We start from the raw sequence: 26,908 nt of genomic DNA, 5'->3' as shown, positions 1-26,908 counted from the left end.
TCAGAGTAAACAGCATGTTTATTTTGAACATTCAAGTTTACAAAAACAAAAAGGTAACAAAACCATGACACAGATCACACACATACACACACACACGCACACACACGCACACATGTTGCAGCTCATGTCAATTTATGTACAAAACAGGGAGAGGAGAAAGGGGTGAGGCTGGGGAGGGGTTGTCAGTAGGGTGCACTAATGTTACAGTGTCAGACAACTTGACATGCTCACTCACACTCAGCCTGGGCCCACGTGAGCCCCTTCCCCACCCAGGGGTCGGAGGTCAGGGTGGGAGGTAGGGTCTGGGGTGGCAGGCAGCTGGAATAAAGGGTGAACAGAGGAATCCCGTCTCTGGGAGGGAGCCCCTTTCCACATTTACTCAGGCCAAGGGTGCTGGGACACACAGAGGAGGGGGGACTCAGTGCTTGGGAGAGGCTGCTGTGTTCTAGAGAGGGCTGAACGCAGTCAGAAGGCTGGGCTCAAGTCTCCCGTGTCTAGCTGGGTGGCCTTGAGGGTCGTTCCCGTCCCCGGGCTTCAGCTTCCTCATCTGTAAAATGAGGGCTTTGGCCTCCTCTCAGAGCCCTTCCTGCGCAAATCTGTGGTCCCAGGTGATGCAGAGTGGTGGCAAGGGGATCGGTCCCCTTGGGATGTCGGTGGGGGCACCACGTGCCACAAGATGGGAAGATCTGGCAGATAACAGCTGGGAAGCACCTGGTTTAGGGCTTGGCCCCAAGCAGGAGTTGGAGGAACAGCAAGTTCCCTCCCCTTCCCTGCCAAGGACTCTTGGGAGATGCTCAGTTTCCTTTTCTTTTTCAGCTCTCCTCTGAACTCCAGCTGAGCTAGAGAAGGGCTAAAGCTCTGGCCCATGGTGGAAGGGACACATTCCCTAAAGCAGCTGAGCCCCATGGCATAGCTTCACCAAGGGGACCCTGGCCCTAGGGCTGGCCCCCTCCCTGCCTCTGTTCCTTCACTTCAAGCCCTGTGGGCTGGGGAATGGTGTCAGAACACATCTGGAGCAATGGTGCCCAGATGACACTCTACACAGTGAGTGGGTACTCAGCCCCTGGAAGTAACCCCCTTTGGTTTGGAATGTGGGCTCCATCACTCGCTAGCTGATTGACGCCAGGCAGATGACATCACCTCTCTGTGCCCCAATTTCCTCACCTGTCTAACGGAGCCAAGAATGCCCTAACTTAGAACTGTGTTGTGAGGATCAACAGGATGGTGCCAGTGCCACTCTCAGTGCAGTGCCGGACGGCAGGACAAACACGGGCTCCATTGTGGTTATCAGCCAGGGAGCAGCTTAGGATGTGACTGGGCCATGTCTGACTCCTCTTTCCCTGTCTGCTTGGATGTGCTCAGGGGCAGCAGAAGATAGGAAAAGTGGGACCCAAACAGTGGCGCTGGGGAAATTTGTTCCTGTTCCCTTTGGAAGGCTGAGTGGGTGAGGCGGCACGGGAACAAGGCTTGGACATCAGAGGTCTCATCTTCACTGGGACAAAGCATAAAGGACTCGAGGTCGTGTGTCTGGGTGGGCTCAAGTGACCAAGCAAGTGCTGTCACCTCCTTCCTAAGACCTCATCCTTCTCCCAAGTCCTCCACAAGAGCTACCTTCTTCACAGATCAAGCTTGGTGTCACTGAAATCGAAGTTCTGAATTCTGCCGTCACCCCAGCAACAGTGCCATTATGATGAGACACTTGACACAGCCCTTGGGTTGATGTCATTGGCTGTTACCATGGCAACCTAGGTCTCAGCGGGTCTGGCTGAAGTCCGCCATTGCCTTTTCTTCCAGTGGGATTGTACTGGAGGGGCTGGGCAATCTATTTATGTTCTCGAAATGGAAAGAAGGATCTGGGTGCTGGAGGCAATGCGTCTTGGAGGAGCTTCCACTGAGCCCCCTGGCCTGTGGCTCTTGCATCATGTCTCAGGCTAAGTGGCCTCAGGGAGTGGAGACAGACAGGGAACAAAAAGGCAGACAAAAGGTACAATGCCCACTTGAGCCAGGGAGCCTGCAGCTGCTCAGACACCTGGTAGGTGACTAGCAGAGGAGGGACACCTCAGCTCTCCATTCTGCCGAAGCGCCCAGGGATCACAACCCCCTCCCTGCACTTCCTGGGCGGGGGGGACGCCAAGATGTTTGGGTGTTACGTAAAGGAAGATGTTCCAGGTGTCATATTGGAAAGTATCTGACCTCTCAGATGTCCACCTGCTTAGGTGTAGACTGAACTCAAAGGCCTTCAAGGGCAGGCAGCATGGAAGGAGAAGAGCACTGAAGAGGGAGTCAGATGCCCTGAGCTCTAGTCCTGGCTCTGACCCATTGTGCTCTGTGATCCTGTGCAGGTCACGGGTCCTCCCTGAACTCTTCCCCATTTCTCACAAGCAAGATGCAGATGTGGTGCCAGATGGGGTGGCTTTTCTCATCTCTAAGATTATTATTATTACTTTCTGAGACGGAGTCTTGCTCTGTTGCCCAGGCTGGAGTGCAATGGTGTGATCTCGGCTCACTGCAACCTCCACCTCCTCAGTTCAAGAGATTCTCCTGCCTCAGCCTCCCGAGTAGCTGGGACTACAGGCGTGCACCACCACATCGGCTATTTTTTGTATTTTTAGTGGAGATGGGATTTCACTATGTTGGCCAGGCTGACCTTGAACTCCTGACTGCAAGTGATCTGCCCGTCTTGGCCTCCCAAAGTGCTGGGATTACAGGCATGAGCCACCATGCCCAGCCTCTCAGCTCTTAAGATTCTGACACTCTCTTGGAGAAGCTGGTGATGACTCAAGGGGACCAGGAAGCATCAGCCCTTTGAGATACTCTCAGACAGGCAAGGGTGCCAGGCTGGGGTGATCCAGAGGGAGCTGGTTTTTTACAATCCATGCATGAGGTTAGTCTGCCTTGAACCTTGCCCTCAACTCTGAATCTCTGCTGACCCTAACCCATGACTGACTTCATCCCATCTACTGCCGAGTACTGGGACCTACCCCTGCTAAGCCCAGGGTCACCAGTGCTTTCCCCACATATCCACCTGGAATCACAGAGAAGCTCACACCCAATCTGGAGAGCAAATGACCAAACTGAGGGCCTCAGCTCACGAATGAGGAACGCCAAGCCCAGAGAGGGCAGGGACTTATAGGAGGCCACACAGGACATTAGCAGGGCTGGCTAGGAACCAAGGGCTCCTCCCTCTCACCCAGTGCTCTGCCCACTGTTTCATGCTTCTCCCCTCCTTCTCAGCTTCTTCCTTCCTGCCCCAGGACCATGCACAGGGTAGGTAATGTGGCTCTGCCAAAGGCAGGGTCTCCTGAGCCATGAGGCCTCTGCCTTAGGGCTGCTGCCGCCCAGGCTGAAGTGGCCCAAGTCCTGTCCTTGGCATGGAGGGAGAGGGATGACTATCCCAGTGGCCATTGCTATGGGTGAGCACAAGGGGTGACTGCAGCCCTTTGGCCTCCCGGGGTCTTTGTTCCCTTCCCTCCAGGCTGGAGCGGGGAAAGGAATGTCCTGGAGACTGAGGTGGGGCTGGGCCAGGCATGGAACCAACATTCAAACCACTACACACAAAGAGAGGAGGAAAGAGGAGGAAGAGGGAGGCATGGGTAGGGTGAGGGAGGCTCCACTGAGATCCCACTGCCCTTGACTGGCAGCTGGTGGAAAGTGGGAGGAGGATAAGTCTAACCTCCGATGTCCTCATCATCCCCTTCTACAGCCTGTTGTGGCCCTGAAGGGGAAGCCACTGGGCCTGTTGCATGGGGGACAAGGGAGTGGGTGGCCACCCCCACCACTGAGATAGTGGGGTCCCTCTCATAGGCAAACCTACCCTACTGGGGGTGCTGTGAAAATTAGTGAAATCAGATGCAATCGATGGGCAGGGAGGGGTGGGGTAAGAGACAACTCCAGTGCAATGCCAGGCGGGCAGGCTCCCACTGTTCACTTGAGATGCTCCTCCCCACCCGGGTGGGGACAGGGGACACACTCACAGGGCGGGTGTTCTGGAGGTGTGGGTACAGGTAAGGGGAAACGGGAGGCACAGCCAGGAGTGGGGCAGGAGGGAAGGCTAGTGCGTGGGCAGGCTGAGGAGGGAATATGACCCCCCTCAAGTCCCCAAAGTGGCAGGCAAAGGAGGGGTCCTGGATGAGGTGGCCCCTCATGCCTTGGCTCTCCCCTTGCAGACATCGAAGGCAGCCTTTGTTGCGCCCCCGAAGGCCTCCACCAGCTTGTCTTCCCAGGGAAGGATGTTGCCCAGCAGTGGCGCAGTGCAGTTGGCAATGCCCAGGACCTGGGCTGGTGTCAGGGCATGGTCCCACAGATTAAACTGGGCAATGTCACCAACAAAGGCCTGGGTGGCATCAAACCGGCCACCCAGGGTATCCTGGGCCAAGACAGCAGCAGAGAAAGGAGAGATGTGGAATGAGGGAGCAGAAAAGACAGGCAGGCTGACTCAGTCAGCCTCTTGTCCCCGAGGAAGCCCCACCTTCGTCCCCACTGAAGCCCTGCCCCCAAAGCTTTAGCCCCACCTCCAAGATTCTAGCTCCTTGGGCATGTCTCTGATCTCTCTGGCCCTCAGTCTGCCCATCTGCACAATGGGGAGGTCCAGCCCCAATACCAGCCTGAGCCTTACCTGCTCCTGGCCCAAGATAAGGATCCCATGAGGCTTGATGGGGTGCCAGGCAGCCAGGTTCTCACCGGAGCCCTGCAGCTCCCCGTCCTGGTAGGCAGACCATAGGCCATCCCTTGTGGTCCAGGCGACGCAGATGTGGTGCCAGTCATTGTCTTTCAGGCTCAGGGGCAGCTGGGCCACCTGGACACAGGTCCCCCAACCCCAGGTCAGAGGTGCCCCAAGGCCCAAGGCCCATGGCTGAGGAAGCGGGGTGGGGCTGGGGAGACCCATGTCCATCCTTCCAGGGCCCAACCCCAGGCCTGACCCTCTCCATCCTCCTGCCCAGTGTCTTTCCCTGACTCCTCTCTCCTCTTTCTTCAAAGATCAAACCAGATCACAAGGGACTCTCTGGTTTTGGTTTTCAGTTGTCACGAGGTAGTTCACTCACTCTCCAACCTGTTAAGGTCTATAAAAGTGGCCTATTAAGGTCACTTAGGGTGGGAGGGATGTCTCATAATCCCAACTTTCCCTGAACACCTCATACAGCACTCAGCACACAGCTGGGGCTCAAGAAGTACTGGCAGGGGGCCGGGCGCGGTGGCTCATGCCTGTAATCCCAGCACTTTGGGAGGCTGAGGCGGGCAGATCACAAGTTCAGGAGATCGAGACCACGGTGAAACCCCATCTCTACTAAAAATACAAAAAATTAGCCAGGCGCGGTGGCGGGAGCCTGTAATCCCAGCTACTCAGGAGGCAGAAGCAGGAGAATGGCGTTAACCTGGGAGGCGGAGGTTGCAGTGAGCCGAGATTGCACCACTGCACTCCAGCCTGGGCGACAGAGCGAGACTTTGTCTCAAAAAAAAAAAAAAAAAAAAAGAAAGAAAGAAATACTGGCAGGGATAGAATGAGCCTTGGACTCAGAGGCCAGGCTCCTTGGAGCCCTGGCTCTGCCACCACCCTCTGTGTGATCTGGGGAGGCTGCTCCTTCCTCCCTGGACCTCAGTGTCCTTATCTGTAAAGGGAGGTCAGACAAGGGATGGCAAATCTACAGCTGCTGCCTCTTCTTCCACCCAGGGCAGACATAGCCAATCAATCACGAGCCTCGATTTAGCTCAGATCCTTCAACACAGTGCTCTGGGAAGTCACTGCTGATGGGTTAGAGCTGGCCTTTAAGATGAAAGGTGCTTGCTGTCTATGGATTTGGTGCTCCCAAAGGGCTCCCTCGTCTGGGGGAGATCTGATTTTTTTTTTTTTGAGATCACATTTTTTTTTTTTTTTTGAGACGGAATTTCACTCTGTTGCCCAGGATGGAGAGCAGTGGTGTGATCTCAGCTCACTGCAACCTCCATCTCCCGGTTCAAGCAATTCTCCTCCCTCAGCCTCCCGAGTAGCTGGGATTACAGGCATGCACCACCACATCCAGCTAATTTTTTTTTTTTTTTATGTATTTTTAGTAGAAAGGGGATTTCACCATATTGGCCAGCCTGGTCTTGAACTCCTGACCTCAGGTGATCCACCTGCCTTGGCTTCTCAGAGTGCTGGGATTACAGACATAAGCCATCTAGCCCGGCCTGCAATCACAATTTAATGTAACATTCTCTGAGGCTGACGTGGTGCCTGGCCTTGTTGTGGACACTGGGGATGTGGAGCTGGTCATTGCCTTAAATGAGCTTAGTCTTCAGGAAGGGAAGGACTTCGGGGCAATGCTATAAGACAAAATAATGGAGAGCACATGGGAGGTACAGAGGCTGCGAGGCCCAGAGGTAGAGGGGATATGGGAACAGAGGCCACGTCGAAACCCGTCGGGAAGGACAATGGATCCACCACTCCATTGCTAGGCAAACCAAGTGGTGGGCACAGTAGGAGTAAAGGCTTAGAGGCTGGAATAAAACGGGAACAGTGAGCAGTCTGTGAGGCTGGCTCTCAAAAGGACTCCAGAGTATCCCAGAACAGGGCTGCGCGATGCCCTGTCCAGGGTGCTGAATTCCTTCTAAAGAGAACTGAGTGCTGAACTTGGGCCAGGCCAAGGACGGCAGCCAGGGGGTGATGAAGGGCACCAGGCAGCAGGATCTAGATGTGATCCGGCCACCCCGGTGGTCGTAGGGTTTATTGGGCCACAAGGGAAAGTCACTGGTCCCTGGACTTATCTCCTCCCTCCTCCTCCTCCCCCTCCAGAATGCCATGAAATGCACCTTCTCCTCAGCTGGGTTCTGATGGGTGTCAATCACTCCTAGTGGCTCTATGTGTCGTGTGCTGGTCACAGGTGGGTATGATATGTGGTATCTGCATTTCCAGGGGGTCTCAATAGACCACCATGGCTGCAAGGCCCAAAGCAATGTGGCAGGCGGGGGAGGAGCTTTAGGAGTGGATGACAGTGATAAGATACTCCCCCTCCTCTCCCCTCAATCACCGTACTCCTGCCACATCATTCTCTCTGCCTTGTCCTTGTCCTGCCTCCCAGCCAGGCTGAAGGAGGGGCATCGGGGAGGGAGGCCTGGGCATGAGGAAGATGGGTGGCCCAAGGGCAGAACAGGGGACGGGTTAAGAGGTGGTTTCTGGAGTCCAAGACCCTGAATCACATCACACCCCAGCAGCTGTGTGGCCAGGGTGCATTATTTCCCCTCTCTGAGCCTCAGTTTCTCCATCTGCAAAATGGCGATAATGAGGGTACCTACTTCCCAGTGCTGTTGGGAAGATCAAGGGTAATAATGTGAGTAAACTGCTTATTAGCACAGTGCCCAGTGTAATAAAAATAGCTCACAGTTATTGATGTCTGCTAAACACTGGGCTCTGCTCAAAGCCCTCTACGTGCATTTAAGCCACTTCTCACTACAACCCTAAGAGGCAAGAGTTCTTATCATTCCTGCTTTAGAGATAAGAAAACTGAGACACAGGGCAGGTAGATGGCTAGTCTGAGGTCACACAGTGGTGAAGATGCAGAACCAAGACTCAAACCAGCATTTGGGCCCCAGAGCCTGAGCACAACACCTTTCTACTCTCCATAGCGGGGAGGGCCCGAGGGGCTGGCTCCAGGGAAGTAGAAGGAACAAGGAGGCCATGAGCACTTCCTTCCTCCCTCCATCCCCAGGTAGGTCTGTGCACCTCCCTTCCCTCTCTCTCTCCCTTTTTTTTTTTTTTTTTTTTTTGACATGGAGTCTCACTCTGTCACCCAGGCTGGAGTGCAGTGGCGCGATCTTGGCTCACTGCAAGCTCTGCCTCCCAGGTTCTAGCCATTCTCCTGCCTCAGCCTCCCGAGTAGCTGGGACTACAGGCACCCACCACCACACCCAGCTAATTTTTTTGTATTTTTAGTAAAGACGGGGTTTCACCGTGTTAGCCAGGATGGTCTCGATCTCCTGACCTCATGATCTGCCCGCCTCGGCCTCCCAAAGTGCTGGGATTACAGGCATGAGCCACCGCGCCCAGCCACCTCCCTTCTCTTTAAGTCCAGGAGGATGAGCAGGGCCCTGGCGGCAGACACCTCAACCCTGTCCCATAGCTGGGTCACTGGGGAAGTCACTGGATCTCCAAGAGCTTCACTTGCCTCCTCTGTAAAATGGAACAACACTTAGAGCCTCCATTAGACACAGCCTCTCTTCCGGTAGCCCCATGTCTGGCTTGTCTTTATATTCCCAGAGCCCAGCCTGGCACACAGTAGGCATTTAATGTGTGCTGAATATGCAGAGCAGGAGAATGAGCAGGAGAATGAAAGAGCCCAGTGTGGAGTGGGAGCTCCTGGAAGGGTCGCCGTCCCCCCCACCAGCCCTCCCCGCCAGCCCTGCCCACCTTGTCGTTGATCAGCAGCTCCATGGGCTCATGGCCCGCCTCTAGCAGTACAATCTCGTTGGCCTGCCCAGGCACCGAGTAGGAGAAGGGGGTGCCCTGGCCGGTGCCGCTAGACCTGGACCGCAGCCACATGCAGGCGGTGAATGCGTAGAGCTCGGGCAGCGCCTTCCGCACGCGGGCGTACATGTAGTTGTTACGGATGGGGATGCTGATCTTGAAGGCGTCTGGGGGACTGTAGGCTGAGGACCCTGAGGGTGGGCAAGGCAGATGTGGTGGAGGTCGGTGGACACCGAAAAGGGTGGGGTGGACAGCGCACACTTCAGAAAGAAGGCTAACAGCTCCCAGGCACCTGCTGCATGCCCAGTGCCTTCGGGGCCCTCTCTGCTCCACCTCTGTGTTGAGGGGCATGATTAAAGTGCAGGGGTTCTGGACCTCAGATGTCCTGAGACCAAATCTCGCCTCCCCCACTTCCTAGCCACGTGACCTTCAACAAATTAAACTTGCCTCCCCTGACCCCTTGGGAGACTTGGGGTAGACAGACCAGAGGCAGGGCTGAGGAGGGCTGGAGGTTGCTTCTCCTGTCCCTGTGCCCCAGCCAGGATGCTGGCCCTGAGCCACCAGACCTGTCCCTCCCCTGCAGCTGAGTCCCTGCAATGGCCCCTCCATTCTGAAATTTGCTCCCCACCTCTGTTTTCAAGAAGTAGCTTGAGGGCCACCTCCTCCAGGAAGCAGCTTGGATTTTCTTTCTTTTGTGTTTTTGTTTTTGTTTTTGTTTTTTTGAGACAATTTCCCTCTGTTGCCCAGGCTGGAGTGCAGTGGTGCAATCTCAGCTCACTGAGACCTCCACCTCCCAGGCTCAAGCAATTCTCTTGCCTCAGCCTCCCGAGTAGCTGGGATTACAGGCATGCACCACCACACCCAGCTAATTTTTGTATTTTTAGTAGAAATGGGGTTTTGCCATGATGGCTAGGCTGGCCTTGAACTCCTGACCTCAGGTGATCCACCCATCTCAGCCTCCCAAAGTGTCGGGATAACAGGCATGAGCCACTGTGCCTGGCCCTGTATTTTCTTCTCCTGAACCCCTGTTCCCCATGTAAGCTGGTCCCAGCTAACTGCTCATCATTTCCCCTGTTCTCCCCAGCTTGTCTGTAAGCCTCTTAAGGGTGGTCTTCACAAGACTGCAAAGCTGAAAGGTCCTTGAGAGCTCATGAGTCCTAAACCCCCATTTTTCAGATGAGGAAAACTGAGGCCTGGGGAAGGAAGTGAACTTCTGAGGTCACAGAGCAAGCCACAGACAGATACGCAACCAGGAGCCAGGTTTCCTTATGCTCATACCTGTACCCTGCCCACTATGTTCCTCTGACCCTTGGCAGTGCCAGGCACAGGTGTTAAACAAAATCCTGACTGATTCCTTGAAATTGCTATTTTGTGGGTGGTTAAATGTATGACTGTGGAGTCAGACCTTGTTTGAGGTCTAGACCCACTACTTTTGTCTGTGTGACCTTGAGCACATCACTTGACTTCTCTGAGTTTCGGTTTTCTCATCTGTGAAAACTGTGAAGATTAAATCAGCTGATGTATCAAGTACTTCACCCCCTCCCAGGACACAGTAAGTGCCAGAAAATGAGACCTGTTAATAATGCTGATAATGATAATAATATCCCCCAATGATTCTCTCCATTGTGTGTTCCACAGCCTTCTCCCCACCCTCCCGTCTGTCCGTGTTAGCCTCTGGGGAGCATGGATATATTTTTTGAGTGGCTCTGTCACCCTGAGGACCCCTCCATTGCCCTCTACAGGACCCAGGACCCACCATGCTCCAGCTCAGCCACACGACCCTGCAGGACGTCCAACTCCTTTTCCACTTCCTGCCTCTGCCGGCGGCTGCTGTGGCTGAGGGCCGCACGCTCCTTCTCCAGGGCCAGCACCTGGGCCAGCAGCTGCCCCTCCAGCTGGTCCATCTTGGAGTGCAGGCCGGTGGGCACAGCAGAGACTGGGGCTGGGGCAGCTGAGAGGTTCACACGGGCTGGAAGCTCCTGCTGTTCACAGGGCAGAGAAAGATAAGTCAATTGAGGGGAGGAAGGAAAGGCTTGGAACACTCAGATGCCTACCACACCTGCTCAGTGACCCCAGGGGAGCATCAGCTTCTCCAATATGCAAAATGGGAATGACAATGCCAACAGCAGGCAACAGATGCATCCCGGGTCCCTGGCAGGCTCTGTTCCTGGTGCTGGCGCATGACGGTGAGCAGCAGTCAGAGCTGGCCCCGGCCCTTGAGGACAGCTCAGCCCGTGGTGGGGGTGTGGGGCCTGGCCGTGAGTACTGTGAAGGTCCCCCAGGTGGTTTCAGGGTACACTCGGGGCTGAGCACCCCACCCTAGTCCTTCGTAGCAGCAAGGCTAGACACTGATGGGCTGGTAAAGGGGCGGACTGTTTCATTCCTTTACTCAGCAAGCTTCTCTAGAATGGTCCTTGGCAAAAGGCTCTGTGTGGCCATTGGGCCCACCCAGGGAGTGAAGCAGGGCCCTGGTGGCTTGACCATACCAGGGTGGCAGGTGGTTAAAATCACATACTTTCGAGTCGGACAGCTCAGGGTTCAAAACCAGCTCGGGAACCAATCTGCTATGTGACTCTTGAGAAAATATCTTGACTTCTCTGAACTTGTTTAGTCAAAAGAGAACTGCACCTATTTGGAGAGTTGTGGGGAGGACTAAGGATTAAATATCAATAAACAGAGCCACTTATTGCAATTGCTGTCTAGGGCACAGTGTTCCAGGGTAGGCTCTGACATCCCCCATCCAGCTCAGGATGAGGTCTAAGTGTTTAGAGTTCCCACCACATGCCTGTCCTATCTTAAGACCCCATGGGCAGCAGAACTGGGACAGGAGCTGGGAGGGTTTCCTTCCCCTTCTCATGCTGGTAGAAGTTCCTTCTGGGGCGGAGGAAGGCAGGTGAGGCCACGGGTCCAGACTCTTGGAGGGGACAGTCTGTGACAGACATGTCACAGAAATGTCAGTAGGAGATTAATAATTCAAAGAGCTGCTAGGAGCTAAATTAAACCTTCCCCATCCTCCACCATCCTCCTGGTTTCCCCCCCGCCACGGTTCCTGCTACCAGGCCCGATGCTTGTGAACTTCCCAGGGGCCTGGGAAGTTTTTGCTCAGTCAGTTCCTTGCTCCCAGGCTTAGGCCCCAGACATGAACCCATTGCATTCTGTGATTCAGTCACTGAGCAAACATTCAGAAGGCAGCTCCATTGTGCTGGGCACTGCCCCAGGTGCTGAAGTTGTGGCTGGAGGCAAAACAGAAAACCAAGAACCCCACCTTTCCTCAGTTTCCTAAGCTGTGAGGGGATGGCCTTGCAGCTTGGGACAAGTACAGAATCCCTCGCCCAGCCTCACTGGCCCAGCCAATGGCCTTCTCAGTCATTTGCTGGGTGACAGGACACTGCTGGCGGCTGCTGTGACTGAGGGCCGCGTGTTCCTTCTGAGCTGCATGCTCTTCCTTAACTTCTGTGAGATTGTCTTCTAGCCATGGGACAAGGGGAGAAGTGCGCCCCCTGCGTCAGAGTGCTGGGGGCAAAGGACCACTGCCATACTCAGTGCCTGAGACTTGGGAGCTGCCAGTGTGGACAGCAACATGACCTGGCTTTGAGGAGTTGCAGGAACCAGCCTCGGCTCTGCCACTTCCCCGTGAGAGTGGGGGCAGGCGGGCTAACACTCCGGGATCATTTTTCCCCTTCTATAAGATGGGCACTTGGAATGCTCAGCCTCCAGGGCTGGTCAGCATTCAACGATGGCAGGTAAGGGAAGTGCCTAGAGCCTGGCCCGCAGTGGGTGCCAAGGGCATGGTTTTGGGTGCGTGGGGTAGGTGGGAAGACTGAATGGGATGCTGTTGTTGCCGGCTGAGCCCCAGCAGACACCTTGCAAACATTCCCTCTCTGAATCCACTTAACAGTATCCCCATTTCAGGGGCAGGAAAACTGGGGTGAGTTAACCAAGATCACACCAGGAGCAGTAGCAGAGCTGGGAGCTGAGCCTAGCAGTCTGGCTCGTCCACCCCCTCTGCATCACTCACCACACAGCCTCTCTTGGCATCTGCCAGGCAGCCTCTCCAGAAGCCCTATTCCTTCTCTGTCCCACTTGTCCCTTGGCTGCCATGGGAAAGGTGTGGTTGCTTCATAGGGCAGGGGGTCTGGTGCCACTCACACTCAGCAACCCCCCTCTTCTGCTGGCAGTGGGGAGGGGCTAAGGATCAACCTCTCCATGACACAAGTCACTGAGGTCATCCAGGCTGGATCTGGAAAGGGACCCATGAAAGCAGCGGGAGAGGGGGGACTCTGGCCACCATTATCCCCCCTACCCACCTCTTGTGTAAGAGGTCACAGCCGCCTATCCACGCAGATGCCTACTTGGCCCACCAGGCTGGGGTGGAGGCCAGGTGAAGGTGGGCATGGGATGGGCATAGGAGCCTTACAGTGCACTCCCCCCTTATGTTCATCTTTGCTTTCCCGAGGGCTCCTTCTGTCAAGGTGCCTACAAACCCTGGCTCTGGTGCAGACTAACCACAAAGCCTTGGTTTCCCTTCCTCTAAAATGGGAACAGGCTGGGCATGTGGCTCATGTGTGTAATTTCAGCACTTTGGGAGGCCAAGATGGGCGCTTGAGCCCTGGAGTTCGAGACTAGCCTGGGTAACATGGTGAAACCTCATCTCTACAAGAAATACAAAGATTAGCCAGGCATGGTGGTGCATGCCTGTAGCCCCAGCTACTTGGGTGGCTGAGGCAGGAGGATTGCTTAAGCCTGGGAGGTTGAGGCTGCGGTGAGTTATGATCATACCACTGCACACCAGCCTGAGCAACAGAGCGAGACTCAAAAAAAAAAAGTGTGTGGGGGGTGAAACAGGCTTCCTCTTGTCCATTCCCAGGACAGATGGAAGGATGGGAGGACAAGTGACAGGCCCTCATGGACTATAAAAGCATAATGCCAACTGTGGGGCTTGACTACATTAGCTGATGGGGCACACATTACCTCCAGAGCCTTCAAGTGACCTTGGATGGCCCACAGGGTGACAGGTTCAGCCACCCACTGCATTCGAGATGGCTGGACTTCCAGGAAGCCTTGGACTGAGGCAATCAGCTCACGGGATGCATTTCATCTCAGGGCTGGAAGGGCTGGGGCAGGGTCTCCCCAGTCCCAGGCGCTGTTCTGTCCTCAGTTCCCTACCCCCTCTGTGCCAAGCTTGAGGCCAGAGGGGCATGCATGGAATGAGGCTGTGCACCAGGCCCATCACTGGCACTTGGCATGTGTTTACTCATGAATCCTCGCAACCACTTGCTGAGGCTGGCACTCTTCCTATCCCCATTTCACAGATGGGAAACCGAGGCAGGAGTCCTTTTGAATTGTCTATAGCAATGGGGCTGGGCCAAGCTGATATCCCTGGAGCCAGCATCTCCTCTCTCCAGCAAAGGGAGAGAGGGGGGAAGACTTGCCAGGAAGAACAGAGGGAGGAAGACCTGCCAGCAAGAACAGCGTGTCGAGGCTATTTAAACAGACGCCGTTTGGAGGAGAAAACGTGCAGGCTGAGGGGGTGTGTGCTCAAGCTGTTCTTTTGTCAGAGCCACTGGCTCTGCAGCGGCCAGGAAGGCCATGGAGGAGGTGGGCTCGCTTGATCGTGTGTGAGTCCTTCCTTGTCCCAGTGTCTGAATCAGAAGAACACGACTCCCGCACCCCCACTTCCCATCTGCTGTGGGCGAATGCTGTGCCGCGTGGGCTCCCGGCCTGATGCCAAGTGGGCCCCTCACCTAAGATGATGGAGGGAATAATGACGCCAGCACCTCTACTCAGCTCCTGCTGGGGCAGGAAGGTGGAGGCTGAGAACCCATGGCCTGTCCCACTGGGAGTGCAGGGTGGGGTTTGGCGTAAGTGTGCTGGGCCTAGAGCCAGAGCCCCTTGTTCTAGGCCCAGCTCAACCACTAATGTGCTGGGCTCATTAGCACTCAATCAGAATGCTAATGGCAGCAGCTGTCTCCATCGAGCACTCTGCTGCATGCCAGGCCCCGCACTAGGGAAGCTCTGTGCAAACAGTTCTAGGCTGCTCTCAACAGCCTGGGTAAGTACGGAGGCCCACTTAGAGATGAGGGAACTGAGGCTCGGTGCCTGCCTAAGGTCACATACCTGTGATGCTGCAGAGCCAGCACTCCAGCCTGGCCTTCCTGATCCTGAAATTTCTGCTCATTCCTCAGGCTCATATTGATGGTCTGGGTCTGTTTTTTGATCTGCCAAGTGGGCACAGTGCAGGTTGCCCTGCCTAACTCAAAGGCAAAGCAAGAAAGGTGCTAATGGCCACGGGAAGTCTAGAAGGTCCAGAAGGTTGTGTGAGACCATGGCGCAGGGCAGCTTCGCAAAGGGAGACTGATGAAACTGATTAGAGGGTCCGCAGGGTGGCTGAGGCTGGGATGATGCAGGGCAGCCCCACCACCTTGACCCCACCCGGGGTCTCTTCCCTTGCTGCAGGGAGCAGAAGGCAGGTGCAGAACTCCAGGGCCAGGGTCCCATCCTCTGCACAGCCCACAGGCTGTGCTCATTCCTCAGGCCTACACTGCTGGTCTGGGTCTGTTGAGGGTCAGAGTCCCACCCTCTGCACAGCCGCCCCTGCCCAGGATCACCCAGGCAGTGGTACTCCCAGCTGGCGGTGAGGCAGAGGCCATTCTGGGATGGCCAGACCACCAGGTTTTGCCAGAGCGGGAGTTTGGGGTCAAGAAACTTTCTCAGAGAAACCCCATCCTGCCACCCCACCTCCCTCTCCAGGGGCAGATTGCAGGGGCAGCAGGACCAGGTGGAAAGTGAGCAGCCTTCAGGGGGAGCAGTGTGGACCATGGCCCCTCACCTCCCCCATCCAACCATCCCCTGAGTTTTGAGTCCTGCTGGGGCTCACACCTGGGCTCCATCAGTGGAGTGGCCTTGTTATGTAAGGCTGCCGTGCCTCAGTTTCCCCATTGGCCCCAAAAGGTAAAATAATAAATCTCATAGCATTGTGGTGAGGATTGACCAAGTCCATAGATAGAAAGCGCTTAGTGTGCAGTAGGCATAGGAAGCATCACAGGCGTGTCTACTATTAATGTCACGACTAACAATTTTTTTTGTGTGTGTGACGCAGTTTCTTTTGCCAGGCTAGAGTGAAGTGGTGTGATCTCGGCTCACTGCAACCTCCACCCCCCAGGTTCAAGTGATTCTCCTGCCTCAGCCTCCAGAATAGAGGGGATTATAAGTGCCTGCCACCACGCCTGGCTAATTTTTGTATTTTTAGTAGAGACAGGATTTCGCCATGTTTGCCAGGCTGGTCTCAAACTCCTGACCTCAGGTGATCTGCCTGCCTCGGCCTCCCAAAGTGCTGGGATTACAAGCGTGAGCCACCATGCCCGGCAGTGACTAACATTCTTTAAAGAGTTCTTGAAGGGCTTCACCTTTCTCCATCTCCAGCCCGAAATGTTTTTGTTGCATAATTATATTGAGAGAAAAGGCAAGTTACAGAGCAGCTGGATATCACCGATATAAAGTTGTAAAACATTCAACTCGATGTGCTGTGTGGTTAAAAGGCACATGACTAGGTGCTAAACGCATGAGAAATGCGTGGGAGTGGTCAACACTCATTCAGGACCGTGGTGGCCATTTGGGGGTGTGTGATTGTGGCTGGCACTGGGGAGGCTCTGGATGGGGATCAGATGATTGGAAATGTTTGGTTCTTGAGCCTGGGCAGGGACCTGGGTAGTAGTATTTATATCTTGTTGCCCATCTGAAACACTTGACAATGATTTTCTTTTAAAAACAAGAAAACAATCCTAAAGTGGCATCTCTCCTGGTTGAATCTAACCCTGCATCTTACCCAGAGCTTCATAAAGTGGTGTCTCTCATGGTTGAATCTAACCCTGCGTCTCACCCAGAGCTTCACTCAGCTCCTAGGCTTCTCCCTAGTCCTGGCTACTGTCCGCTGGACTGGGTCACAGCTTCCACTCCCACCCTCCACACAGCAGCCAGAGGCAAATCCAGCCACGTTGCTCTCCTGCTTAAAATCCTTCCACAGCCCCCTTTCCCTGCCAATAAAGTCCCTGTCCTCCTGGCTTCAGCCCTCACCCAGACAGGACCTAGGTCACACCCACTGAAAGTCCTCTGCTGCTCAACTGCCCCAAACTCCTTCTCACCCTAAGGCCTCCACACATGCTGTTCCTTCTCCAAGAACATTCTTCCCGCCCCCACCCCTCCTCTGCCCAGTGCCTGCTCACCCTCCAGATGGCAGCTTCCCTGATGCCTGAACTGAGATGCTCTATATAGAGAGAAGTGGGCCTTGAGAGTTTCTCTGGCAGGGCTGCAGAGCACTCATCCATCCATCCATCCATCATCCATCCATCCATCATCCATCCATTCATCCATGTGTGCTGCAGCAACATGGCGTCCGTCGTGGTTGTGGACATGAACTCTCACGTTAGACAGGCCAGCGTCATTTTCAGCTCTTCGCTTACTAGATCTGTGGCCTTGGGCAAGTTGCTTAACTCCTCTGGCCCTCAGTTATCTTATCTATAAAATGGGTGTAATAATAGTACTACATTTGGGGATATAAATAATGATAAAATGAAAGAACAGATATGAAGTGTGGCCAACCATAAGAGGCAGTATGTGGTTGTCACCATTACTATTATCCTTTGCTATTGTTGAGAGGCAGGAGAGCATAGTGCATCATGGTGCAGGCCCTGGAGCCAGACTGCCTGGGTGGAAATGCCAGCTGAGTGAGCTGGGCAAGCTTCTGAACTTTTCTCAGCCTCAGTTTTCTCATCTGTAAAACAGAGATAGTAATAGTCCCATAGTTCTTGTGGGATTCAATTGTAAGGTCCTTGACAGGCCTGGTGCAGAGGGTGAGCTCACCCCTGCTGCCTCTTGCCAAGTGCCAGGTGCTGTGGCCCCAAAGGCAAATATGGCCCCATGGTTCCGCCGGTGGCGGTGCTCCCAGTTGGCGGTGAGGCAGAGGCTGTTCTGGGATGGCCAGGCCACCAGGTCTTGCCAGGGTGGAAGTTTGGGGTCAGGAAGCCTTCTCAGAGAAACCCCATGCTGTCACCCTGCCTTCCTCTCCAGGGACAGGCCCAGCAGGTGACTCCACCTCCTCCCACCCAGGCGGGGAGCAGGTGAGTGGTGGGCAAAGGACAGGGTGGTTTTGATCATCCTGGTCTCCTAATGACACTTTGAAGCTGAAGAAAAGAAGACGAACGGGGAGGAGGATGAGGAAGAGGGAGCACGGATGGGGTTGGCCGTGTACCTCCCAGGTCCGAGACCCTAGACCCTGTCTAAAGACCCCTCTGGCCCCAGGCCCCTTGCTCCTCCCTTCAAAAGTCCCTCCTGTCAGGCTGCTGCTTCCAGAAGCCCAGCTGGGAGTTCTGCTGAGGTCCTGCCTGCCCACACGCCTTCTAGGCCCCAGCCAAAATCCTCAGCAGATGGAGGTCCCCCACCCATAGCCCACTTCAGTGAGAAATCCTGGCTTGGTCTTGACTCAGCCTCTGTGGCTGTGGGCAGGTCCCTCAGCCTCTCTGAGCTTCAGCTTCCCCTGGAGTAAAACAAGGGCTGTGGAATCACCTAAGTGCTCCCACCTTGGGTTGGTTACTTGTATCCCTGTCCCCAGAGTTCCACGGGGATGATGTGCCCAAGACTGTCCTGGGGAGAGGCCCCCCACCCCGGCCCCGTGCCCCACCTTCTTCACTCTGTGAGGAGCACCGACCTCTGAGTTCATTCCACCTCCTACAGGCAAAGATTTACCAAATGGCCAATAAACATAAGAAAAGGTGCTCAACATCATGAATCATCAGAGCAATACAAATTAAAACCACAGTGAGTGCACTACACGCCCACCGAAACGGGAATGTTTTTAAAATGACCATACTGAGTTTGGCGAGGTTTACACGCGGGCGGGCGTGTAAACTCTCCCAGCTACTGTGGGGAAATGTTTGGCTGTACCTTCCGACGCTAAATATATGCCCCTCTTGCAACCCACTCCCGTGGCTCGATCCAGGGAGAAATGAGGGCTGACGGCCGCCAACAGATATCCTAAGAATGTTTACAGCAGTCTTATTTGTAAATCAGAAACAACCCACAGGTCCATCCACAGAAAAACGGGTAAATGAATTAAGGCTCGTCTGCACAACGGAACACCACACGGCAAGGAAAACGGCAATCCTCCGTGGGTACATGCAACAAGGCTGGATGCTACAGACGTGACACTGAATGAAAAATCACCAGATGCAAGGGTGCACAGCTGTCTGCGTCCATTTGCACGAAGTCCAAACACAGGCCAAACTGACTGTGGTGACAGGAGACAGAATAGCTGTTGCCTTTGGAAGGCCAGTGTCTTTAGGGGAACCAGGGAGCCTTCTGGGGGTGCTGAAAGTGTTCCAATTCCTGATCTGGCTGGCATTTTCACAGGTGTATCCATCCATACATTTTCATTGAGCTGTCCACTTATGATTTGTGTCTGTTTAAGTGACATCTGTGACCTCTCACGTATCTTGAATGTAAGATAAACCTCAAAATAAACAAGTCCCACAGGCTTTTTTATTTTATTTATTTATTTATTTTTTGGGATGGAGTCTCGCTCTGTTGCCCAGGCTGGAGTGCAGTGGTGCAATCTCGGCTCACTGCAACCTCCACCTCCCGGCTTCACACCATTCTCCTGCCTCAGCCTCCTGAGTAGCTGGGACTACAGGCACCCACCACCACGCTTTGCTAATCTTTTGTATTGTTAGTACAGACAGGGTTTCACCTTGTTAGCCAGGATGGTCTCGATCTCCTGACCTCATGATCGGCCCGCCTCAGCTTCTCAAAGTGCTGGAATTACAGGCGTCAGCCACCGCGCCCGGCCCCGACAGGTTTTCAAATCTCCATTTCAGACAGGAAACTGAGGCTGAGAAAGTTAAGCACCTTGCCTAAGGTCACAGAACTCTCAAGTGACTGAGCTGGAATTTGCACCCAGGTGATCTGGCCCTGGAGTCTATAGCAGGAACACATTCCACGTTCCACACTGCAGCTCTCTCGGGGCTGGAAGGGGCACTGTGGGGGAGGGAGGACATTGTGGATCCACATCCTCCAACCAAAGCCCAGTAGCAAAAGCCCTCTCTCCACATTCCGCGGCCCCCAGCCACTCCCTTCTCCCAAGCCCTCTTCACTGCCAAAGAGGCAGGGTCAGGGGAACCAGTGCCCACTGGGCAGAAGCTTCTAGAATGGGCAGCAAAGTCAGAGAAAAGCAAAGACAACCAACGGAATTTAGAGAAGACACCAAGAGATCCTCGAAGCCGCTGTTTATCTGCAGATTTCCCGGAGAAACATAGTTCTGGGAGTGGGTGGAAGGGGCTCGAGGGCGGCACACACATGTAACCCCCATAAACACACAAGGCACACAATCCCTATTTAGAAACCATCTACCCAAGAACTCAGGATGTAGAGCCTAAGGGGGCTGGTACTTAGCTCCTCCTCCCGCCTGTTTTACAGATAAGAAAACCAAGGCACCGAGAGGGAATGTGATTAGTTTATAGTCACAAGCAAGAACTCAAGCCTGTGCCTCCCAGCCTTTCTATTTCAGAGACTCTATTCTATTCTATTCTATTCTATTCTATTCTATTCTATTCTATTCTATTCTATTCTATTCTATTCTATTCTATTCTATTCTATTCTATTCTATTCTATTTTTTGAGACAGAGTTTCGCTCTGTTGCCCAGGCTGGAGTGCAGTGGCACTGCCTCGGCTCACTGCAACCTCCGCCTCCTGGGTTCAAGCGACTCTCCTGCCTCAGCTTCCCAAGCAGCTGGGACCACAAGCACGTGCCACCATAATTGGCTAATTTTTGTATTTTTTAGTGGAGACAGGGTTTTGCCATGTTGGCCAGGTTGGTCTTGAACTCCTGACCTCAAGTGATCTGCCGGCCTCGGCCTTCCAAAGTGCTGGGATTACAGGTGTGAACCACTGCGCCTGACCTATTTCAGAGACTTTTTAGAGCTGGAAGTGTGTTTAGGGAGTATCTGGCCTGCTGCATCATTCATTGTACAGAGGGGAAAACCGAAGTTGGTGGGGGGCGGGGCAGGGATTTGCCTGGGTCTGTGTCCTTCACTCTCTCTGAGCTTCTATTTGCTCATCTGTAAGATGGGAATGCGTACAGCCTCCATCATAGGACTGAAGACTGAATAAGCTAATATGTATCTAGTAAGTGTCTAGTAAGTGTTAGTTACTAGCAGCAGCAGCAGCAGCAGTAGACGTGAAGGTCTGGCAGAAAGTCTCCTGGCTATCTAGCCGGTCAGCAAGGCAAGTCTTAAGGACTGGCCTCCACGCCTCTCACTCTGGGGTTCCGAGGCAGAAATGGTCCAGGACAGTGACTAGCACAGGTACCGCCCTCACCTGGCAATTTTTTTTTTTTTGCACTCTGTTGCCCAGGCTGGAGTGCTGTGGTGCAATCTCGGCTCACTGCAAGCTCCGCCTCCCTGGTTCACACCATTCTCCTGCCTCAGCCTCCTGAGTAGCTGGGACTACAGGTGCCCACCACCACGCCCGGCTAATTTTTTGTATTTTTAGTAGAGACAGGGTTTCACTGTGTTAGCCAGGATGGTCTCAATCTCCTGACCTCGTGATCCGCCTGCCTCGGCCTCCCAAAGTGCTGGGATTACAGATGTGAGCCACTGAGCCCGGCTCACCTGTCTTTCTCATGCTCCCGAAGGTGGGTGACGTCTGACCCCTCCAGATGGGTCTAGAGTTGGTGATGAAGAACGAGGGCTCTAGAGCCAGACACTGGGCTCCACTGCTGACTTGGGGCCAGTTCCTTAACCTCTCTGAACCTTGGTTTCTTTGTACCTCCCTCATAGAGATTTTAGGAGGATTAAATGAGATAATTCGCAGGGCCTGCTGCATAGTAAGTGCTCAGTAAGCGTTCGCTATGATGGTTATTTGGCTCCCACTCCAGGATGGGCGGAGGCAATCAGCTTGCCAGGCTGGGTTAAGGATGTGGTTTATGCCAAAGAAATGCTGTTGAAATTAATCTTGAAGTTCTGTTGTATATATACATTAAATTAACACAAAAATGGAACAGGGAACATGCATGCATGGCCTGTAGCCACATCAATGGGCCAACTCTTGGAAAGTGGCTCCTGGCCTCAGCCATAAAAAGTCAATATTGGCCAGGCGCAGTGGCTCACGCCTGTAATCCTAGCACTTTGGGAGGCTGAGGCGGGCGGATTACCTGAGGTCAGGAGTTTGAGACCGGCCTGGCCAACATGGTAAAACCCCGTCTCTACTAAAAAAACAAGAATTAGCTGGGTGTGATGGTGGCACATGCCTGTAGTCCCAGCTACTCAGGAGGCTGAGGCAGGAGAATTGCTTGAACATGGGAGGCGGAGGTTGCAGTGAGCCGAGATTGCGCCACTGCACTCCAGCCTGGGCGACAGAGCTAGACTCTGTCTTTAAAAAAAAAAAAAAAAAAAGGCCGGGTGCGGTGGCTCAAGCCTGTAATCCCAGCACTTTGGGAGGCCGAGACGGGCGGATCACGAGGTCAGGAGATCGAGACTATCCTGGCTAACACGGTGAAACCCCGTCTCTACTAAAAAATACAGAAAACTAGCTGGGCGAGGTGGCGGGCGCCTGGAGTCCCAGCTACTCGGGAGGCTGAGGCAGGAGAATGGCGTAAACCCAGGAGGCGGAGCTTGCAGTGAGCTGAGATCCGGCCACTGCACTCCAGCCTGGGCGGCAGAGCGAGACTCTGTCTCAAAAAAAAAAAAAAAAAAAAAAAAAAAAGTCGATATCCTCTGACCCAGTACCCAGTAATACCACTCCTGGGAATTCAGCCTAAAGAAATCAACGGACTCAAAAATAAACAAACAAACAGCTCTCTGCATGAAACGGATCCTGCAATGAACATCTGGAAGAAAAATAATTTAGGAACCACCTACATCTCCAGTAACAGGAGCCGGTCAAGTGACTGATGGATGCGGAGCTGCAGATGAATCCCAGGATATTATGGCGTCATTAAAATGGTAATTACACAGCAGCTCTCAAACAATGGCTGCATAAGGATAAGGACCGAAAGGGGGCTGCAAAAAGGGAGAAAATGACGCAATCGAATGCAGTATTCTCCCCAAAACCTTTTGACTTATTTCAATGAACAACAATAACAACACAAGTAAAAATGGAAAAGAAGACATTTCCCCTAAGCCCTTAAATGTGGCTCCCACTTGAGGCTTTGGGGAGAGGACATGCCAATCAGACCTTCCCTTCCCTTTTGTAGGAGGGAGGTGATGCACGGATGTGCCTGGTGGGGCCAGCAGGGAAGTGTGACGATTATGGAAGCCCAGGTGGGGATAGGAAGGGGACAGAGTGTGAACAGGGATGGCTCCTGAGAGGAGGTGTCCTTGGAGCAGACTCTGAAATGAGGAGCAGGAATGTGCTGGGGGTGATCCAGGCAGAGGCAGGAATGAACTGAGAGAGGGGTCAGGAGGGGGGACCACATCCGAAGTGGTAGCTTAGGAGTGGACTGAGGAGTTTGCACCCTAGGAGAGCGCCATGGTGGGCTTAAGGAAGACCCTTGGGGCTGCCTGGAGAAGGATGGAGGGAAGCGTGTGCCGGAAGTCATGAGACCAGAGATGAGGCTGCTACAAGCGTGCAGAGATGAGGCCAGTGAGAACTGGGGGGAGAGGGAGGGGCCAAGGATGGTTTCTCAGGGCATGTGGAGGTACCCGGTTCAAGCTGAAACACAGTGTGGTTAGGGGGCTGATGGGACAACCAGAGGGAGATGCTCAGGAGGCCGATGTGTTGATGCCAAATCTGGAGCTTGGGAAGGAAACCTGAGCTGGACACTAAGCTTTGGTTTGGGGCCCCTCCGTGGAATGGGTGTGGGAAGCCTCAGGGCGTGGCTGAGTGCACCCAGGGAAAGTGAGGGCCAAGAAGGGCACACCCCTTAAAGGAGGAGGACGCTGCAGGGAGACAGAGGCAGCAGACAGAGGGAGGAGGAGGGGTGCTGAGAGAGGCGGCTGGAAGCCCAGGGCATGGAGACCTGCAAGAGGGGATGAGAGGCAGGGTCAGGTGTCAGAGAGGGTTCCACCAAGATAAGGGCTGAGAAGTCCTCATTTATCATCTTGGGGACATTAGCAAGAGCACTTTCAGTGTATCCTGGGAGGGAAAGAAGACACTGAAAATCTGGGGACTTTGAGGATACTGAATGAGAAGAGAGGGGAGAGGTTGGACAGTGGCTAACGGGTGCATGGGACTCCGCTGAGCCAATTGGTCTCACGCTGTGTCTGCTGGGCTCCAGCTTCAGCCCCAGCCCCTCCTAGCCACGCTCAGAAGGCAGACCTGGTGGCCAAGCAGGCCCCTGCCCTTCTCTGTCTGTGGCTGCTGCACTCAGAAAAGAGGAGAAAGTATCCATGGGGAAGCTAGGGCTCCCCCAGCCTGGAAGGCTGACCTCTTGCCAAATCCCAGCTGCCAGGATCCCCCCAACCTCAGCAGGCTAACGGGAAGGGAGGCCACCCTGCCAAGTGCTGCAGGTGCTGGGGGCACAGGTCCAAGGCAGGTCCAAGCCTGCCAGCCCCAGACGTGGGAGGAGCCACCTGTGCCATCTGGGCGTGGGGAGAGGGGCTGTGGCAGGCACGAGGAAGTTTATTTAATGAAAGTCAAAAATTGTTTTTTACATGACTAAAACCTGTTGCCTAAAACCTGTTTGCTCCTATTTTGAGTTTTGACTGTATTTTAAAAATGAGTAATATTATAGCTTAATGATAAAAATAGCAATCACTCAAATTGACTGAACATACCTGTGTCCCAGACACTATTCTTGGCCTTTCATATAAAGTACTTAATCCTCCTAATATCCCAATGAGGTAGGTGCTATTACTATCCCCATTTTACAGGTGAGAAAACTAAGACTTCCCTTCATTGCATACTTTCAGCTTTTTCCTGATTATTTTCAGGCTCTTGGTTCTCTTACTAGAAATCCCCCAGAACTGGCGTCGGGGAAGAGGTGGGTATGGGCCTGGCTTTTCTCCTGCTTCTGCCAAACCTCTTAGGACGTTTCTGAGCTGAGTTTTCTCATCTGTAAGGTGAGGGGTTGGCTGCAATGGCTGCCTGGCTGCACTCTGACACCCTGTAGGGAGGGTGCTGACACCAGTACAGGCATCCTTGAGGGCTGTCGGACCACAACATCCTCAGCCTTGCGAGTGGGCATCACCTGTGCTGGTTGCCCAGGATTTAACTTAAACAGCCCCGGGGGTAAGGGGTCCTTGCATTTACTCCCTGCCTCTCTCCTCCCTCCAACTTGCCTGATTCACTCCACCTGGGTGGAGGTAGCAGAGGGGGCAGCGCGGGCTTTGGCCTCTTTCTCCCTCTTCCTTCCGCAGATCTGATTTTTTTGCTTAACCCCCTTCCTTGTGGTCTGGAAGTCAGTCCATGGCTGGGGTGGTGAATGTGTCCTGGATGTTTGTCCTGCCCAGTCTGTCTGCCTTGCACTTCTGGGAATCCCAAATTCATTCTTACAGGGAGGAAGGTGGCCATGGGACTCCAGGGGGGAAATGACTGGCCCAGGGTCACATGACAGCCAAGAGTGGGTTCCCCTATGCTGGACTCCTTATGTCTGAGCCCCAAGACTGAGTCAGGAAAGCCTGGAAAAGGTGAGTGGAGGAGGAGGAGCTCGGTGGGGCCTTGTTCGCCATTCAGCCCCCACCCAAGAGCTGTGGGCTTCCAGGTGTGTGAGGCTGGGTGCCTGGAACCTGAGCTCCTGCGGTTTGGGTCGTAGTCTGAGCCAGAGTGGGAGATTCAGGGTAGGGAAGTGATGAGGGGCACCCAGGTTTGTCTTATGGGGCACTCTGTTCCCGGCTCTGTGTAATGAGGGGAGGACCCCGAGTCCCTTGGACAGCGCTTCCATCTCCTGGCCAGAGTGTGAGGGTGGAGCTGGTGCTGATTCGGGGGTGTCCGAAAGAAGGGACATTCAATGAGGTCCTAGTACGTGCCAAGCATTTTCACACCCCTACATTTGATTCCATTTCCATTACAGGTGGACACTGTTATACCTATTTTACAGACACAGAAACTGAGGCTCAGAGAGGTGCCTGGAGAGGGAAAAGGGTGGGGAGCGAATCTTTCTGGCGCGTCCCCTGTGCCTCAGTCACCGTGCCAGACGCCTGCCCGCGTTCCCTATCGGAATCCCCCTGCCTTGCCAGCGAGGAAGGCGCGATCGTCCCCGGAATACAGACGGGAGACCGGAGACTCGGGGACCGCGGGGCGACCGCGGCGGGGCGGCCCCTCACACCACCCGGGCGGCTCCCCCGACGGCGCGCGTCGCTCACCTCCAGGCGGTCGATGCGGTCCCGCAGGGCGCGCACGGCGTCCTCCAGCTCCAGGATGAGCGCAGGAGAGTCCCAGGGCCCGTCTGCCATGGTGTCCCGGCGGGGTCCGGCACCCTGGAGGCCGCGCGGCAGGCCGCTCTCGCAGCGGCCCAGCTTGCCGGTGAGCTCACGGATGGTGTCCTGGTCGGCGCGGATGCGCGCCTCCTGCTGCAGCGCCGTCTGGCGCAGCTGCTCGGCCGTGTTCTGCAGCAGCAGCAGCTCTTCGCGCTCACCCGGCGCAGCGCCCGCCGCGTCCCCCTGCTGGGCTTCCGACGGGCAGGCGGCCGCCAGCGGCGTGCACAAGAAGCGGCTGAACAGGGGCCCGGGCGGCAGCGGGTGTGCGCTGGCCGCGGGTGCCCCGGGCAGCGCGGGGGGCCCGGCTGAGCCACCCGCGCCGTGCAGCGCGCTCAGGCTCCGCTGCGGGCCCGGGGACGCGGCGGCGCCCGAGGCGACCGAGGCGTTGTCGGCGCCGCCGGGCAGCGCCCGCGCTGGGCTGGCCGCCAGGGGCACGCTGGCGATGATGCAGATGACGGCACCGAGGAACGCCAGCATGCCCGCGGCCAGCAGCACGGCCAGGAACTTCAGCGTGAGGCGGGCGGCGGGGGCGCCCGAGGCCCCCGGCAGGCGCGGCGGCGGGGTTGGGGCGCGGAGCCCTGGCGCGCTGGGCCGAGCGGGGCAGGCGCTGGAGCCGGAGCCGGAGCCGGAGCCGGAGCTGTCGCCGCGGCCGCTGCTGCCGCCGCTCTGAGCCCGGGCGGCGGGAGGAGGAGAAGGCGGCAGGCGGCGGGGAGGGGGAGCGGGCGCGGCGGCCCCGCCCCACTCGCTCCCCCGGGCCGGCCCTGGCCCAGCCCCGCACCCGTTCCATGCCGGGCGCCGGGCTGGGGGCGCCGCCGGGGATGCGGCGAGGAGCGAGGGCAGCGCCTGGGACCTTATCTTGTCGCGGTCACAGCGCAGGGGGCGGCGACCCGAGGGCCGCGCGGCGGGGCTCCTGGGTGACCCCCATCCCAGCCCTCCGGTGCTCTGGCCCCCTCCCCAAGCCGGTTATGCTCACAGCCACCCAGGAGGGAGCTCTCCTCCGGGAGGGGCTCTGCGCTGGGGGCGCCACAAGCTCGGTCGCAATTGAGCTTCGCCCTGGACAGGCTCA

At 55.2% G+C, this 26,908-nt stretch overlaps 1 protein-coding gene across 1 annotated transcript; it reads right to left on the bottom strand.

Moving 5' to 3' along the window:
* Positions 1-26,629, bottom strand: NPTXR (neuronal pentraxin receptor). Its single transcript, XM_025398085.1, has 6 exons — positions 26,621-26,629; positions 25,729-26,508; positions 10,194-10,419; positions 8,381-8,628; positions 4,616-4,795; positions 1-4,366 (listed from the first exon to the last, which is right to left on the bottom strand). The coding sequence occupies exons 1-6, from the start codon at positions 26,627-26,629 to the stop codon at positions 4,142-4,144; spliced, it is 1,668 nt and encodes a 555-aa protein (XP_025253870.1). The 3' UTR covers positions 1-4,141.
* Between the last annotated feature and the right edge of the window lie 279 nt (positions 26,630-26,908).

The sequence above is a fragment of the Theropithecus gelada genome, chromosome 10 (assembly GCF_003255815.1).
Source record: "Theropithecus gelada isolate Dixy chromosome 10, Tgel_1.0, whole genome shotgun sequence".
Taxonomy (NCBI): domain Eukaryota; kingdom Metazoa; phylum Chordata; class Mammalia; order Primates; family Cercopithecidae; genus Theropithecus; species Theropithecus gelada.
Note: the sequence above shows the minus strand (reverse complement) of the source record. Positions and strands in the feature narration are given on the sequence as shown.